Source organism: Talpa occidentalis, unplaced genomic scaffold (genome assembly GCF_014898055.3).
Source record: "Talpa occidentalis isolate TD23 unplaced genomic scaffold, MPIMG_talOcc4v2.1 talOcc4.10, whole genome shotgun sequence".
Classification (NCBI taxonomy): domain Eukaryota; kingdom Metazoa; phylum Chordata; class Mammalia; order Eulipotyphla; family Talpidae; genus Talpa; species Talpa occidentalis.
Genome location: NW_023600993.1, coordinates 96797411 through 96814891, shown reverse-complemented (window position 1 = coordinate 96814891; position 17481 = coordinate 96797411). Strand labels below are relative to the sequence as shown.

The following is a 17481-nucleotide window of genomic DNA, read 5'->3' as shown; positions in this document are numbered from 1 at the left end:
GGCCTCCCTCTTCCCAGCACACAGCAAACCGAATAGGGAAGGATCCCACTGGGTGGAGAACGCATAAATGAACCGGTTAAGGGCCAGCCAGGCCAAACGACTGGATGGCGTTGCCGCCCTCCAGCTGCTGCACGATTTTCCAGGTGGTTCCGGGAGGGGCGTGGCCAGGGCCGTAACCACGCCCCCACCCGCGGGGCGGGCCTTCGCCGCGCCCAACCCTGCGGCCCAGGGAAGGGACCCAGTAATGATGTCACACCACCACCTCGGTGTAGCGCTCCGCCGCAAGAGAAAGTAGTCCCTCCCCCAGAGAGGACCCCGTCACCCAGCCAGGCGGCATATCAAACCCTAAACTCTTTCAGGTATCGATTATGGGCTTGAGGCCTCGGGGCGACCTTCCGGCACCCGGGAAACCTGTCTTTCTCCCGGCCAGCTTAGGAAGTAGTTCCGGCCTGCAGTAGGCCGATGGGTCCCTCCGCGGCGGGGGAAAGAGGATGGCGACCTCATCGATGCCGGAGTCGGAGAGGAACCCAGCTACGAAAACGTCGGGTGAGCGTCGGGTAAAGTCAGGTCGCCCCACTGCACCCCGCTGTGAGGTGGGATCCCACTGCGGGGACACCCGGAGGCGCGGTCCCGGGCCGGCGGGGCTGTCCGAACAGGGCCCCGGGGTCCCAGGCCCTTTAGTCGCTCTCGCACTTGCCTGAGCGGAAACCGGCGCCTCCACAAGATGGCGCCGGGCGCGGAGCTCAGGCAGCGCCGGGGACAGCCCCGAGTCGCCAGGCCCCGGGACCGTCGCTGTCAGCCCCCTCCGCATGGGAGCGAGGGGAGGGGGAGCGAGCCGCTGACCCAGGGGGCCGCGGGCTGTACCACCGACCCTGCACCCGGGGGGACTCGGGGTCCAAAGGGCTGAACCACTGCGCCGGGCCAGGGCCCCGAGAGCGAACCCCCGCGGGCGTCGCGCCGGGGAGGAGACAGGGTCAGAGCTGCGCGCGTCCGGCCGCCCTCCGGGAGTGGGGCGAGCCCGAGATGGAGCGGCAGGGCGTCTCGGGCTGCGTTCCTGACCCCCCCAGTCTATACGCGAGACAGCCCCGCCTGGTCGAGACTCAGTCGTTGCATCTGTGAAATGGGCACAAGGATGCAGCCGGGTGCGCCGTGGTCGCCTGGACCCGGGCGGTGGCCCGCCTGCGCCAGCCTCCATCACCTCTTCTCGCAGAGTGAAGACCCCCGGGTCTGCGGCCCCCTGACAGGCCGCCCCCCGAGCCGATGGAGGAGAACGAGGTGGAGAGCAGCAGCGATGCGGCCCCTGGGCCGGGCCGGCCCGAGGAGGAGCCCTCTGAGAGCGACCTGGGTGTGGGCACCTCGGAAGCCGTGTCTGCAGACAGCAGCGACGCCGCGGCCGCCCCGGGGCCTGCGGAGGCCGACGACTCTGGCGTAGGGCAAAGCTCGGACCGTGGTAGCAGCTCTCTGGTATGGACGGTGCCGGCCGACCGGTGTGGTTGGAGGCAGGGACTGGCAGGGGCCTCAAGCAGCAGCCTCGGGGAAGCAGCCTGCAAGGCTTGCTTATATATAACTAATATTTGGCTTTGGTTTGCTGTGATCCAGGCACCACGCCAAGCCTTTAAGGTGGATTTTCTCATCTAAGTCTTAGCACCTTTTAAGGCACTGACTACGCTTTTGCATCATACAGACAAGGAAACCGAGGCACAATGCATGGGCAGAGCCAGCAGTCGAATCTAAGCTATGGTCTAACCCACCATGATCTCACTCTTTGAGACACAGATGTCTCAGCTCTACTTCTGATTTACTGGGAGGCCTGTTTGTGCCTCAGTCTTCCCTTCTGTAAAATGGAGCAGGTAATATGCTGCTTCTGACGCTGCTCTGTTGTGAGCTCCCTCAGACATCCTCCCAGAAATGCTTTGTGAAACTCTTTCCTGGCTCTGCCACTTCCTAACTGTGATCTTGGACCAACTACCCAACTTCTACCTCAGTTTCACGTGTAAAGTGGGAGTGATAAATATACCTAAGTAGGGTTTTTATGAGGGTTAACCGAACTAATATATGGCCAAGCAATTGAAAACAAATGCTCAGCATATAACAAGTACTCAGTAAATATTAGCCACATGGGTGTCTAAGAGTTTCACTAATTCAGCAGAGAGAGGCTTACCATGTGCCCAGCTTGTGCTGGACCCTGGGGATACAGCAGGGGACGAGACAGAAGTGGTCCTCGTCCTTACAGAGGGTACAACCTGACCTGGTAGATAATACTCTGCAGAGTGAAAAGTGCTGTAATGGGTTGGACACAGGCAGCTACAGCACTAAGGACACAGAGGTCCTAACTAGGCCTTGGGGGCCAGGGTGAGCCTCCTAGAAGAGGTACCAGCTAAATGTCAATGAAAAGGCTCAGTTGGCCATGTTGCAGTGCTAGGAAGCATTTTTTTGCAGTGGGCATAGCTAATTCAAAAGAATTACCCAGGTGAAAATAGCTTCACCTGACTGTAGTATGGGTTGTGAGGACTGTAGGGGCCCTTACTTGACCAAAGCCAGGAACTCTGAGACATTTTTGGGGTGTCTGACTACAGGGCTTCTGCTACTGGTCCTTGGGCCCTGGGGGTATGGGTGGCTCTGCTCTCCTTGGGCTAAGGAAGCAGCAGCCTTCCCTCCCCCTTTCCTGGCTCCTGAACTCCCTCTCCCTATTTCCTGTTCCCCAGGAGGAGGTATCTGAGAGCAGCTCAAGCACAGACCCGCTACCCCATGGCTACCTGCCTGATTCATCTTCTGTGTCCCGTGGGCCAGTGGCAGGGGTGACAGGAGGTCCCGCAGCCCTGGTACACTCCAGCGCACTCCCAGACCCCAACATGCTGGTGTCGGACTGCACAGCCTCTTCCTCGGACTTGGGCTCGGCCATCGACAAGATCATTGAGTCCACCATTGGGCCCGACCTCATCCAGAGTGAGTTAAGCAGAGGGCAGCAAGAGTCACCCCACAGAGATTTCCCTGTGGAGTCCAGCTGAGCCAGCTGTGCACACCCCAGCTCTGTGAACTCAGAAGTAACCTTACATTTGGGGCGTGTAACATGCGAACAGGAACCCTTGCTCATAGGGGTAAATGTCATGAGGCTTTAAGGAGACAACACGGACAGGTTCTCTGCATAGTGCTCTTCCAGTGTGAGCATTCAGTAAACAGACCCCTCACATTGCACTGAGGTCTGTTCTAAACACTCTACATACCATAGCTCATTTAATCCAGTACTCATTTAAGACAGTAGGTGCTATCTTAGCCTCACAGTTGAGAAACTTGAGGCACAGGGGACATAAAATAATTGACCTTTTGTCACCAGCAAGTGTCAGGCCATGAGCTCAGACATTTTGACTCCAGAGCTGGTGCTCAAGATTTCCCACTCTGCACCTTCTATTAATAATCATGCATATAAAGGCTGTAACACCTTGAAAAGCCTGGCTATGGTCTGGAAAGCCAGCCTTGAGAGGGTGGTACAGAAGCTGGGCCTCAACCTTGGGAGGAAGAGGGGACTCTCCAAGGTCAGTGATCTAAGGTGGGGCAGCTGGGTAACCATGGCATCTGTCCCTGTGGCCCTGTGGGGCCATTGTGTTACATACACTTGATCTGCCATCGTCTGAAATGCAGAAGGGCAGTATAATGAGTTTGAAGTCGTGCAGGTCGGATAGAATGAGAGCAGATGTTGACAGTTGTCATTGTCAACTGGGACTCCCTTCCCCACCTCTCTGCCCAGGTTGCATCACCGTGACCAGTGCTGAGGATGGCGGGGCCGAGACCACCCGGTACCTGCTCCTGCAGGGCCCAGATGATGGTAAGACCCCAGGCACCAGACCCGGGAAGCCCTGAGTGGGTGAGGGAAGCCGTTCTTTGCCACATACGCACTGTGTGGTCTTGACAAATTGTCCACTGCTCTGGGCCTCAGTTTCCCCACTATAACTCTGCTAGGGAGTTGGTATCTAGGATCCCTGGGCCTGTCTTAGAGAAGCAGGTGTCACTTATGGCCAACCTCCCTCCTTTTCCCTTCCCTCTGATTCCCTCACCCACCCTCAGGTGCCCCCATGGCATCGCCAATGTCCAGTTCCACCCTGGCCCACAGCCTGGCAGCCATTGAGGCCCTGGCTGATGGCCCCACATCCACATCCACATGTCTGGAACCATCCGAGGAGGCACAGGGTGGGCCCAGCTCCCCGGCACAACCACCCCCAAGTTCTGGTGCTGAGGAGCCTGACCTGCAGAGCCTGGAGGCCATGATGGAGGTGGTGGTAGTGCAGCAATTCAAGTGCAAGATGTGCCAGTACCGGAGCAGCACCAAGGCCACGCTGTTGCGCCACATGCGGGACCGGCACTTCCGGCCAGGTGCCTGGATAGCAGCCTACCTGATTGGGACCGCGCAGGTGGGGGTGGGGCCCCGGGGAGCCAGACATAGCAAACTTATCTCACCACCCAGCAGCAGCAGCTGGGAAGAAAGGACGTGTGCGCAAGTGGGGCACCTCCACCTCCACCAAGCCCCAGGAGGAGGAGGGCCCAGAGGAGGAAGACGATGATGACATCGTAGATGCTGGTGCCATCGACGACCTGGAGGGTAGGTCACCATGACTTCCTGGCCTGTCGCCCCCACCCATAAATATTGAGCTCCTCCGGGCCACACGGGACTAGGAAAGGAACAGGCAAAGATAGCCACTGATGCCTCCAGTATAAGACCAGGGCCTCTGTGTGAGGTGGTGCAGGCTGCACACTTTAAAAAAGAGCCCCACATCTAAGAGGTCTGCATGTGCACTTGTGCAGCACGAATAGAACGCAAGGAAGGGATGTGCATCTTTTTTTGGAGCCATATTCTTTTAAATATTCAAAGGAAAAGATGGAAATAATCATGTTTGACTTCCCCAGTGTGGCCAGCATTGCTGGTTCTATATGCAGTTGTCATGAAGCACCATTAGGGAGCAGCCTCGCTTTCTTCTTTCATGCTCTGCTTTGGAAACCCGCGTGCCTCTCCACTTCATTGTGTCTCAGCTGGGACTGGGCACATTCGGGCGCTCACTGACCACACGCAGCCGGTCGCTGGTCGCTGCAGCCTAGGATAGTGCAGTCACTGCCCGAGGTGCGGACTTGAGTGTTTGTCACTGTTCTCTGATGATAGCTATCAAGTTTCCCGAGATAGGGCCACCTTTTTCTGATTCACATAAAGGTGCCGATGAGCTAGTGGAAGATGGCAGAAAGGTACAGGGAAAACACTGAGAAAGGGACTTGGAGAGGCACACCCGCAGCCGGCCGGGGGACTGCAGGAGGCTTTCGGAGGGAGGCATCGCCGGTGGGCTTGGAGGAGGAGTAGGCGAGGGTGGGGAAGTGGGCGAGAGGTCAGGGCTGAAAGGACGGTTCCAGCGCTGATGCCCAGCATGCTGCCCCCACAGAGGACAGCGACTACAATCCAGCAGAGGATGAGCCCCGGGGCCGGCAGCTCAGGCCCCAGCGCCCCGCCCCCAGTACACCGAGACCCCGGAGGAGACCTGGACGGCCCCGGAAGCTGCCCCGCCTGGAGACCTCGGACCTCCCAGATGGTGAGACTTGGTCATGGAGAGACTCATTGGGGTGGGACCAAGCGATGTCCTCCCCTGCTTCTCGGGAGCCCTGGGGACTGAGTGTGTCATTCAGAGTCGCACTCTTAAACCTGGGGACCTGCAGGCCTCCTGGCAGAGGGGAAATCCCCCCAGACCACTCCCAAGAAACCCTGGCTTAAGAAATGACACATCCGCTTTATGAAAAGGCTTTTCTGTGGTCAGTTGTCACAGCACGAAAGAAGTTTGAGTGTTTATAATTGAACTAGCAGGGTGAGTCTTAAGTATTACTACTGAAATGAGAACAAGACAGGCCTGAGAAAGTGTCCAAAGAGCACTAGCCGGGACCATTCCAGGCAGGACAGGAGAGCACAGTGGTGAGCGTGAAGCCAGACCCTCCACCTGCCAGTGTGTGCCCCAGGGCATTTACCTTCCCTCTCCTGTTGCTTTTTACAAAGGGAGGAGTTAACAGCCCTACCTTTGGGGTTGCTTTAAAACTTAAATAGGGGGACTCCCCTGTGGTGCAGCAGGTTGAGCACAGTGCTGTGAAGCTGTCTGCAGCCTCTGTAGCATGGGTTCGAGTCCGGGCCGGCCAGGGAGATTCCCACATGACACGGCAGACCTCTCCTGTTGTGCCTGCTGCTCCCCTCAGCAGTGTATTTCGGTCCTCTGCCTGCTCTGTCTCTGGTGAATCCTCTCATCCTCCCGCGCCTCTGGCCTGTACCCCAGCTCTTGTATGCATAAATAAATAAATCTTTAAAAAAAAAAAAAACTTAAATATGCCTGAAACATGATAGCTATTTCTGCACATGCAATTTATCTTTTCGTCTCCCTTTTGCAATCTCTTTTTACTGAGATCATGTGTGGAAAAGCATGCCTCTCCTAAGCACACAGCTCAGTGGATTGGCATAAGGTAAACACACCTGACTAAGCTGGGACACTACTCAAGAAACAGGATGTCACCAGCGTTTTCATTTTTAAGACATTATGTTGAAATCCTGTTGGTGTTTTCAGTCAGTAACACTCTCACAGCCTTCAGCTTTCAGAGGGTTTGCAAGTGTGGACAATCCCCTTCGATCCCATCCGCCCCAACCACCTAACCTCCCCCGGGAGCACTAAAAGGCTCAAGTGCTGCTGCTGCTGCTTCCCAGACCTTAGAATGTTCCCTTGTGGTCTCTAAAGCAGAGGTGGTTCTCTTTCACTTGACAAATAGGGGAAATAAGATACAGAGAGGGGAGTGGCTTTGCCTGAGGACACAGAGCTAGTGGGTTGAGGGCTGAGGCTAGCCTGCAGGTCTCCTGCCTGCTGCTGCTCCAGTCTGTCAAGTTTAAGTTCTGTGGTGCTAACAGCAGGCCAGCTGAGGAGGGGCCTGGCTACGTGGCCCTCTAACCATGGCTTGTCTGCATCTGTCCCACGACCGGAATCGCCCATTGGTCGTCTGTGACTCAGGGAGATATTTTAACTGGCCTCTGGCTTGTTTGTCCACGTCTGTGCTGGTGTGTGGTGGCTGATTTGGGACCTGGCTTGTCGGTGGCAGGTGTGGAAGGTGAGCCTCTAGTGAGTTCCCAGAGTGGACAGAGCCCTCTGGAGCCACAGGACCCTGAGGCCCCCAGCTCTTCGGGCCCAGGACACATGGTAGCCATGGGCAAGTCTGATCGTGCCGCCGTGGAACCCGCTGTGAGCCAGTCAGATGCAGAGAACACGGTGCCCTCCTGCCAGGAGGAGCCCGACCCTCCACCTCGCCGCCGTGGCCGACCCTCCAGGCGCTTCCTAGGCAAGAAATACCGCAAGTAGGTAGAGCAGGGGTGATGGGGGTGGGGGGACACAGCTGGGTGGCCCCAGCCCAGCTAGACCTCTCCCCCATACCCTCCTGGCAGGTACTATTACAAGTCACCCAAACCGCTTCTGAGGCCCTTCCTGTGCCGCATCTGTGGCTCCCGCTTCCTGTCCCATGAGGACCTGCGCTTCCATGTCAACTCCCATGAGTCTGGAGATCCCCAGCTCTTCAAGTGCCTGCAGTGCAGCTATCGCTCCCGCCGCTGGTCTTCTCTTAAGGTGCAGTGGCTGGGAAGGGAAAGGCAAGGACTGGGGGAGGAAGGGAAGCTGGATGGCAGAAGTCTGGCTAGCCGGAGGCACCCAGAGGGAGTAGAGTTAACACATCCCTCGGCATCCTCTCCTGCTGCTTTTCAGGCCACCTGTCTGGCCACTGGTGTGCTGAAGCACGTTGAGTCGGTAGAGCAGGCGGGGATGGGCCGCCATGGGGCTTCTGCAGGTTGCACACTGTGGATTGACATCACGTCTTCAGGGGTGCTGCTCACATTGTGGACACACCTTTGCTTGTTCACCACCACACGCTGGCAGCGGGCACTAGAACTGGTTTGATCTAATTGCATGTGTTAGAAAGTTTTCCAGCAGGGCCTCCATGGTGGCGCAAGGGGTTAAGACACAGCACTGTGAAGCTGTCCGCAGCCACTGCAGCATGAGTTCAATCCCGGGCTCGGGAGGTGACCCACATGGTGCAGCAGACCTCTCCTATCTCGCCCACTGCTCCCCTCAGCAGTGTATTTCAGTAGATCTGCCTGCTCTGCTCCCCACTCTGTCTCTGGTGGATCCTCTCACCCTCCTCCCATCTCTGGCCTGTACCCCAGTTCATGTATTCATAAATAAAGTCTTAAAGAAAAAGAAAAAGAAAGTTTTCCAGCAGATGGCAGTACTGTATCTCAGAACACACATGGCTCCTTTTCCCCATTCACCCGGCTGTGTCCTCTGGGCCCGCAACAGTCCCACGCCTGTCTTGTGTCCAGAACTGGGCCATGTGGGCACACTCTGCCCTTATCTTCACACAGCCCAGGAGGCCCCATTGTACTGACCCAGGGAGAGGCTTGGCTTGGCCAAAGTGAGGTGGAGAGTTTGCGTCCTGGGCCTGGGGATCCCTCCAGCACAGATCCCTCCTGTGCTTTCTGCACACAGTGCTTGCTCTCTCCCACATAGAGAGCCGTGACCTGGAGCTGCTGGGGGCAGCTTGTCGGGCTTAGACTCTGCAGCCACACTGCCTGGTTTGGCTCCAAGTGCTGCTGTTCACTAAGTCAGGGCAGGCCCTCGGCAGCTTGCTTCACTCAGAGCCTCAGTTTCCTCCTCCGTACATGGTAGGCTGGCCCATGGCCTGGAGCAGATTAGGTGCTCTTGTTCTGGAGCATCCCCAGCCTTAGTAGGTCACATCCCTTGCAGCACTCCTTCATCTACCAGCCTGCTCCTGCAGCAGCTCTGAGGCTCTGAGTGTGGGGGAGGCCGAGCCCCAGCCCACTGTCCTTTTGCTTCCCTCCCAGGAGCACATGTTCAACCACGTGGGCAGTAAGCCCTACAAGTGCGACGAGTGCAGTTACACCAGCGTCTACCGGAAGGACGTCATCCGGCACGCAGCCGTGCACAGCCGAGACAGGTCAGTGGGTGTGGGTGGGACAGGGGCAGCGTGGGGGACGGGGCCCAGAATAACCGGCTCCCATTTGCTGAGCGCATGCTCCGGGCCAGCCCCACTGCAGCATGTTGCAGCTGTCAGAAAGGCCGGGCACCCAGGCCACCTTACCTAGTGCGGGGCAGCAGCAGGCCCCGGGTCCCTATTTGTCTCCTGCTAGTTCCCCGATAAAGTGGGGATCGTTGTTGAGGGGATAAAAGGAACTTGCACTTTAAAGAGGCTCAGTAAATGATGTAAAGAACTTCTCTCCTGCGCTGAGAGAGCAGACTCAGGATAAGAGGGTGAAAAACGGGGCCTTCCTGGTGGCGCAGGGGGTTAAGCACAGCACGACGAGGCTATCCGCAGCCTCTGCAGCATGAGTTCGATACCCGGCCAGGGAGCTCCCCACATGGCGCAGCAGACCTCTCCTGACTCGCCTGCTGCTCCCCTCAGCAGTGTATTTCCATCGATCTGCCTGTTCTGTTCCCCACTCTGTCTCTGGTGAATCCTCTCAGCCCCCTCATCTCTGGCCTGTACCCCAGCTCTTGTATGCATAAATAAATCTTATATTTAAAAAAAAGACAGAGCCACCCATTCCCAGATGTGGTTGAGATCAGAACTTACCCACCGGGGCCTCTTAGCATCTCCCTAGCAAACTTCAGCTGGAGAAATACTGTCCTAAGAGAAAGGGGTTTGTACAAAGGAAAGGGACTCGGAGCTACAGCCGGGGATCTGGTGGATGTGAGCGGGTCTGGGATGGTCTAACTCCTATGTCTTTCCCCCCCCAGGAAGAAAAGGCCAGATCCGGTGAGTCTGGGACCCTGGCCTGGGAGGAAAGGGCAGCTTGGCGGGAGGGGACAGGCGGGCGGTGTGGTCCTCCCTCCTCCCTGTCTCTCTCCATCTGACCTCTCCTGGTTCCTCCCCAGACCCCAAAGCTGAGCTCCTTCCCCTGCCCCGTGTGTGGCCGTGTCTACCCCATGCAGAAGAGGCTCACGCAGCACATGAAGACACACAGCACGGAGAAGCCACACATGTGTGACAAGGTGGGTGGCGCTGAGGGCTGGGCTGGGCTGGGGCCTCCCTGAGTGTTCCCCTCCTCTAACTCACCCGCCCCTCACAGTGTGGAAAGTCCTTCAAGAAACGCTACACCTTCAAGATGCACCTGCTCACGCACATCCAAGCTGTGGCCAATCGCAGGTACATCCCAAAAGAGGCCCTGAGCAGCCCCCCCAACACACACACCCCACCTCCCCACTGAGCTTCACCCTGAATGCCTTCAGATTCAAGTGTGAGTTCTGCGAGTTTGTTTGTGAGGACAAGAAGGCACTGCTGAACCACCAGCTGTCCCATGTCAGCGACAAGCCCTTCAAGTGCAGCTTTTGCCCCTACCGCACCTTCCGAGAGGACTTCCTGCTGTCCCACGTGGCCGTCAAGCACACAGGTCAGGCCATCCCCTCGCTCCACCCCCACCTTCAACACCTTTGCCCCAGTTGGAGGCCCAGCTCGCGTCCACTTCCTTGCTAACCTCTGCTCAGATGCAGTTTAGCCAGCTGCTGGTTGGGTGACCCTGGGCCAGTCACTTGCCCTCTCTGAACCTGCCTTTGCTGTGCAGTATCTATCATATGGTGGTTCTAAAAGTGAGTCCTGTGTGTTCCCTAAGCCCTGTCCATGCCAGGTGCAGGGGCCAGAGAGGAGACTTAAATACCCCGCCCCTCAGCAGATGAAGCAGTAGCCACCTGTGCTGACTCACAGAAGGTGTACCACAGAGCCCCTTCCTTCCCTGCGGTGCCTAGCCCTCTGGCAGGCATGCTAGGGGAGATGAGAGAAAGGAAGCCAGGGCCTTCCCTGGCCAGATTTCTGGCCTGAGGGTTTAGGGGGCAGGGTGGGGCTGGGTTCACAAACGAGTTTGTGACCTTGACAGTAGGCACTGTAGGAGGGCAGTAGGTGGTGAGAGCCGCCCTGCACCCTGTCCTCTCCACCCTGGCCCGCTGGAGTGGGTGGCAGCTTGTGTTTGCCTGAGCTTGAGCAGAATCACTGGGGAATCATTGGAGAGGTCCTTGGGTCATGGAAGGCTTCCCCGAGGTGGTGGGGGGCAGGGTACAAGTGTGCCCTATTGTGTGCCTGTAGGGGCCAAGCCCTTTGCCTGTGAGTACTGCCACTTCAGCACTCGGCACAAGAAGAATCTACGCCTGCACGTGCGGTGCCGACACGCCAGCAGCTTTGAGGAATGGGGACGGCGCCACCCTGAGGAGCCCCCCTCCCGCCGTCGCCCCTTCTTCTCTTTGCAGCAGATTGAGGAGCTGAAGCAACAACATAGTGCAGCTCCTGGACTACCTCCCAGCTCTCCAGGACTCCCCGAGGTAAGCTCGGCCAGGCAGGCAGCAAGGGGACTTGGACCAGGATGTCAGTGACGTCACCTCTTCCAGCCCCAGCATCTTCGTCTGCACACTGAACACAACACAGTGATTCCCGCCTCTCCAGATTTTGGAGCTGAGGTCACTGCCAGGCCAGCCCTAAGCCCAGAGTGGGGGTGGTTTTCCATTGCTAATTACAGAACAGAGTTCTCACTAGCACAGTTGTCATGATAGTTTATTGTTCTGTCATCTACAAGAATTCCAGAGCAGCCGGGGCTGCAAGGTTGGCCATCAGGGACCACGCTTTTCTGTTTTTCCCCAACCATCCCGAGCATCTGACTTTCATCTTTGTGATCGCCTCACGGTACAGTTGCAAGGCTCCACCTTTCCTAGCCACCTCCCAAGCAAGAAGCAGAAGGGGGGTCTGGGGGGAGAGACACACAGGACACCTGCCATCTGTCCATCTGTCTTCCTCATGAACTTTAGCAGAAGCTCCTGCTTACCCCCATGGCTACGCTTCACTTTGCTGAAGGGAGGCCGAGATGCCCAGTTCCGTAGCTGAGCACTTGGCATTCCCCTGCCCGCACACAGTGGCACTCCACCAAGTCCTGGTAGATCACAGGCTCTGGGATCAGCCTTGTTCTGCTGCTTACTAGCTGTGGGCTCACAAGCCAGGTGCTTCACCTCTGACCTCATGCGGCTCATCTGTATGCCATTGAGCTGGTAAATACCTTGAAAAGTGGTCAAGGAGATGAAACCAGCCAACCGATGTAAAGTGCCGACACATAGAAAGTATTTGGCAAGTCGACTTGAATCCAGATGCCCCCTCTTGGGCTTGACCATATCCCCACCCCACAGATTCGTCCAGAAGCGGCACCTTTCCAGACACCCGAGACCGCACCACTGCTCTGTTCCGACACCCTGGGGGGGGCCACCATCATCTACCAGCAAGGTAAGGAGGGGTGGGACCTCAGGTGCTCAGCAGGGCAGGGCTGGTGCTGGGGCGGGGGCTGGAGGATAAGGCGGGGGGCATTGGGTGCCAGTTTTCCAGCCATTTCTAAGGCTCAGGTCCCAACCCACCCAGGAGCTGAGGAGTCAACTGCAATGGCCACGCAGACGGCCTTGGATCTGTTGCTGAACATGAGTGCACAGCGGGAGCTGGGGGGTACTGCCCTGCAGGTGAGCCGCCTGGGGTGCTCCTCCCCTGCCCAGCTCTGCGCTGCCAGGGTAGAGGAGAGCCATGAAAATCACATGCCCCTGTCCTCGGGAGCCCCCTGCTAGTAGGCGAGCAGACGCATTGAAATCCAGTGGGCACAGGCAGAGGGCAGAGGAGGGGGACCCACTGTGTCCCCTCTCAGCCGGGCCAGGAACTTCAGGACCCAGTTCCTGTGGGTCCCGGAGAACCTGTGGGTTTGAACGAGCTTCTCCAGCTCAGCCAGCTCCTGTTCCAGTGGCTGAGAACGTACGTTGAAGCTGCACGTCTCCCCAGAGTTGCCTTCTCCGTCTCCCTCCACCTAGCGCCACGGTCACCTTAGCTCTCCCGCCCTCCCCTGCACAGCCCCGCTCTTCTCCAAGGCAGGGAGTTTCCGCCGCCTCCTGGCTCCCTGCCTCTGAGAGGATGTAGAGTGGAATTTGAGTTGGTGAATTCCAAAAATTGGAAGCAATACTATGCTGGGGAGTGGCACAGAACCGCCACGGGGAGGGAGCCTGGCGGGGTCTGGATCGTCCTAGCATTTCACTTGTGGCTTTTGGGGGTACAGGGAAGTTTTTCCTTTAGATGGTTAAATGTATTCTTCTTTTACAGTTTTTGCCTTTAGCGTCATCCCTAGAAAGGCCTTCACCCAAGATTCTGTAAACGTACATTTGTATTTCCTTCTTAGGGTTGTGCTCGTACACTTAAATCTTTACTTCACCTGCAAGTTATACTTGGTGTACACAGAGAGGTAGGGGGCTAACTTCTCCCCTCCAGTTGTCCGGAGCACCATATTGGCTACTCTCCCCCAGGGGTTCAAAGTGCCCCCCTGGCACAGGCCAGATTCCCACGCAGAGAGGAGCGTGTGTGTAAACCTGGCCTCTCCTGTGGACCCTCCGCCCTTCTCTGGCCAGTATCATGCATTTGGGGGTTGGGCTTTTTCTTTCCCATGAGCTTGAGCGTGAAAAACACAGTGAAGGTGAAAGTCCCCAGCATCCCTCGCCTCTTCGCAGTCACCCGGTACCTGAGTTCATAAGCATTTCTCCAGAGCTCTATCCAGGTGCAGACCACTAACACGTAGACCTTTTTGTTCCTTAAAAAGTAGAACCCTCTGCATGCTTACCACCGCCCTGCCTCTTCTTCCCTCAGCCGTCTGGACATGGCTTGGGCAGCACACAGTCTCCTGTCTCGGCCACTCCGTCACGTGGGGGTTGTAACCTGTATTTAGTCAGTCCTCTGTGGCCAGGCTGTTAACCACGTTTCATTAGCTCCAGGCAGTGCCTCGGAGCACGCGTGTTTTCCGGTGTTCATAAACACTGCGTTGGCTTGTTTAGAAGGCAAAAGCCTCTTCAGGTAGAATGGGGGGCCAGACCCCTCATCAGTAGATGTGCCAGTTTTACCACCACCACCAGAGTGTTTCCCTCTGTACCTTCGCGAATGTGATAGAAGTCTTTTTTATGGTCTTAACTTAGGACCTTGACATCATAAATGAGCTTAAACTTCCTCCTGTAGGTTCCTGGGCCTTTCGATTTCTTTTCTTGCCTGTTTGCATGCTGTCCCTGTGTTCCTATTACACGGTTTGCCTGCCAGAGCTCCTCATCTAAGGGGAACATCCACCTTTTATCTTTTGAATTGTGAAATCCCCACCCCCAGTTTCTTTGCTTTCTGATTTCATTTTGTGGTTTGGTTTTGCTGTAGAGTTCAGCATCTTGTTCTGTCATGATTAGAAAAATCTTCCCACCCCAGGGTTACAAAAATACCTTATATTTTCTTTAAATGTATTTAGAATTGCGTTTACTACCTTTCGATCTTTAATCCACTTGGAGGGGGAGTAAGGGGTGAGGTAGAGCTCTAACTTAACTTTTTTCATCAAATGGTTTGCCACTGTCCCTCTACCCCCCCCAGGATTTCCCAACCTTGGGACTTTGGACCAGAGAGTTTGTGGTGGGGGGAAGGGTGCACGCACCCTATGCACCATGGGGTGTTTAGCAGCACCCCTGGCCTCTGCCCTCTAGATGCCAGAGCACCTCCCCTACTACCACTAATGATTCCCACGAGGGGAGTATGGCCCGGCCCTGCCCTGCCAAGTCTGTTTCCGGTTGCTAACTAGATTTGAAAAACCAGAGTGTTCAAGAAAGAATAGTTTGAGGGTGCATTTGAGTGGTGGTAGCCCTGCCCTGGGTCTGGTGCCCGAGCATGCATGAGCTTTAAGATGCCAAGACCAAGAAGGGCCCCAAACACCAGCTTCTGTGCCAGACTCTGCTCACCATGCCCACTGGTGCCATTGCAGGTGGCTGTGGTGAAGTCTGAGGACGTGGGAGCAGAGTTAGCAACTGCTGGTGGGCAGCCCTCCCCAGCAGGTACCACTCCACAAGTGGTGACCCTCCACGTGGCAGAGCCAGGGGGCAGTGTGGCAGCCGAGAGCCAGCTGGGTCCCCCTGACCTCCAGCAGATCACCCTGGCACCTGCTTCATTTGGTGGGACTGGCTACAGCGTCATCACAGCACCCCCAATGGAGGAGGGGACTTCAGCTCCTGGCACACCTTACAGGTAAGACCTACCCTGGGCAAGGCCCCATGCAGCCACTTATTGGCGAGCTGGGGGGAGTCAGAAAAGGGCCCTGCTCAGCCATCTAGTTCCCAGGAGGCCACTGTCCTAATGTCTAAAGTGATTGGACCGCAGCGAGCCGTCGCCTGCTCAGGAGCTATTTTTCTGCTCCCTGGATATCCTGGCACTGGACACTCAAGCTCACCTAAGACATTTCCATGAGGCCCCTCGGCACACACATGAGGAAACAGGCCGGGAGGTTATGTGACTTGTCTAAGCTCAGACTGCAGGAGGTGAGGCTTCGCACCCTGGCCCTGTGCCGTCACCGCACACGTGCTCTTTGCTCCGGGTGAGCCCCCAGGTGCAGCTCGGCGCAGGCTCCCGCTCCTCACTGGCACGGAGGCCTGGAAGCTACCCTGGCTTCCCATACACTGAGCACGAGGCAGCAATGTTGTGTTCACCCAGGCCCTGGCAGCCGAGGCAGCCCTGCATCCGACGTTAGGTTCAGCGGGGCCAGGACCCAGCGCCCAGGGCAACCAGGCTCAGCGTCTGCACTCGGCCCCGGGGCTGCTGGCCCTTGTCAGCCCTGCCCCACAGGCCCTCCCTCCCAACCCCTCAGATCAGATTTGGGTTGGACCCCAGGGCTCTTTTTAGCTTCCACATCCCAAACCGTGCCCATCCAGGAGGGCAGGGATTACTGTGCTTGAGCAGGACGAAGCCTGGATACATGGTGACCTCAGGTGGAAGACGCCGGGTAAGGCAGCGCTGAGGCCTAGGCAGGAAGCCCACCTGGGTGGCAGTCACCACCGTTGATGTGCTTCTCGGAAAGGGGCTCCCGCAACCCTCCATCCTCTTCTAGAACCTGCCTCACCCTCCCCTACTCTGTGTCCATAGTGAGGAGCCCCCAGGGGAGGCAGCCCAGGCTGTGGTCGTGAGCGACACCCTGAAAGAACCTGGCACGCACTACATCATGGCGGCCGACGGGACACAGCTGCACCACATCGAGGTGAGGTTGGAATGGCCAAGCCCTGCCCCGTTTCCCTTCCCTCTCCCCTCAGCGCCTCATGCTCCCGCTCCTCTCCACAGCTGACTGCAGACGGCTCCATCTCCTTCCCCAGTCCCGATGCCCTGGCCTCTGGAACCAAGTGGCCCCTGCTGCAGTGTGGGGGGCTGCCCAGAGATGGTACTGAGCCCCTGTCTCCAGCCAGGACTCACCGGGCCGGGGACCCCCAGGGCTCTGCCTCTCCTCCTGCAGCCAACAAGGCGGTGGGCCTGGTAGTGCCCCCCTCGCCGCCCTCTGCGGCCACTACAACGTCCAAGAAATTTTCCTGCAAGATCTGTGCTGAGGCCTTCCCGGGACGAGCTGAGATGGAGAGCCATAAACGGGCCCACGCCGGGCCTAGTGCCTTCAAGTGCCCTGACTGCTCATTCAGTGCCCGCCAGTGGCCTGAGGTCCGGGTAGGTGCTGCCCCCTTTGCCAGTGCTAGCACTAACTTGGCCACGTTTGTGTGACCCAGCTGGACTGATAAGCCCCTCAAGCCAGACTACTGAGCCCAGTGACGGGAGTTCCCCGTGGCTCTCCCCTCAGTACCGCAACACAGGCCTCGGTCTGGTCTGCACCCTTAGGTCCACTTCCTCCCAGGTCCACTTCACCTGAGCACAGGTTTCCTGAGCCTGTGTTGGGTGTGGTCTGACCTGACGCAGCGTGGCCTCTGCCCTGCCCTTCTGCAGGCCCACATGGCACAGCACTTGAGCCTGCGGCCCCACCAGTGCAGCCAGTGCAGCTTTGCTTCCAAGAACAAAAAGGACCTGCGGCGGCACATGCTGACCCACACCAACGAGAAGCCTTTTGCATGCCACCTCTGTGGGCAGCGGTGAGGCCGGGCCCGGGAGGTGGGGCTCCGGGCATGCACGGGAGGACTGCCTCTGAGCCTGCTTTCCTCCCCTGCAGCTTCAACCGGAACGGGCACCTCAAGTTCCATATCCAACGACTGCATAGTCCTGATGGGAGAAAGACGGGCACCCCGACTCCCCGGGCTCCTGTGCGGACCCCCACCCAGACCATCATCCTGAACAGTGACGATGACACTCTGGCCACACTGCACAGTGAGCAGCCCCTGGGACCCTGGGTGGACCAGAAACCTGTCCCCGAGCATTTAGGGCGGAGTGGGGGCCCCCTGAGTGAGCACTGTCCCTCTCTGCCTAGCTGCGCTCCAGTCCAGTCATGGCGTCCTGGGCCCAGAGCGGCTGCAGCAGGCACTAGGCCAGGAGCACATCATTGTGGCCCAGGAGCAGACAGTGACCAATCAGGTGAGATCCTGAGATGGCGCCCTGGGGTAGCTCAGACAGAGGTGGGGTGCATGAGAGCTGCGC

At 57.5% G+C, this 17481-nt stretch overlaps 1 protein-coding gene across 3 annotated transcripts in view; it reads left to right on the top strand.

The window, feature by feature from the left end:
- The first annotated feature begins 226 nt into the window (after positions 1-226).
- Positions 227-17481, top strand: part of ZNF335 (zinc finger protein 335) — an 18439-nt gene continuing 1184 nt past the window's right edge. Inside the window, exons 1-23 of one of the 3 annotated variants that reach the window (XM_037499679.2) lie at positions 227-546; positions 1211-1464; positions 2706-2946; positions 3746-3823; positions 4063-4368; positions 4463-4594; positions 5421-5567; positions 7102-7354; positions 7442-7619; positions 8891-9003; positions 9804-9822; positions 9942-10058; positions 10136-10212; positions 10296-10456; positions 11143-11375; positions 12228-12321; positions 12454-12548; positions 14852-15111; positions 16003-16114; positions 16195-16566; positions 16840-16982; positions 17060-17214; positions 17315-17418. In XM_037499679.2, coding sequence (XP_037355576.1) covers positions 1261-1464; positions 2706-2946; positions 3746-3823; positions 4063-4368; positions 4463-4594; positions 5421-5567; positions 7102-7354; positions 7442-7619; positions 8891-9003; positions 9804-9822; positions 9942-10058; positions 10136-10212; positions 10296-10456; positions 11143-11375; positions 12228-12321; positions 12454-12548; positions 14852-15111; positions 16003-16114; positions 16195-16566; positions 16840-16982; positions 17060-17214; positions 17315-17418 — 3594 coding nt within the window. In that variant the 5' untranslated portion in view covers positions 227-546; positions 1211-1260. Of the gene's footprint in view, positions 547-1210; positions 1465-2705; positions 2947-3745; positions 3824-4062; positions 4369-4459; positions 4595-5420; positions 5568-7101; positions 7355-7441; positions 7620-8890; positions 9004-9803; positions 9823-9941; positions 10059-10135; positions 10213-10295; positions 10457-11142; positions 11376-12227; positions 12322-12453; positions 12549-14851; positions 15112-16002; positions 16115-16194; positions 16567-16839; positions 16983-17059; positions 17215-17314; positions 17419-17481 lie in introns of all 3 variants that reach the window. The other 2 variants (XM_037499687.2, XM_037499670.2) reach the window with 2 other exon arrangements.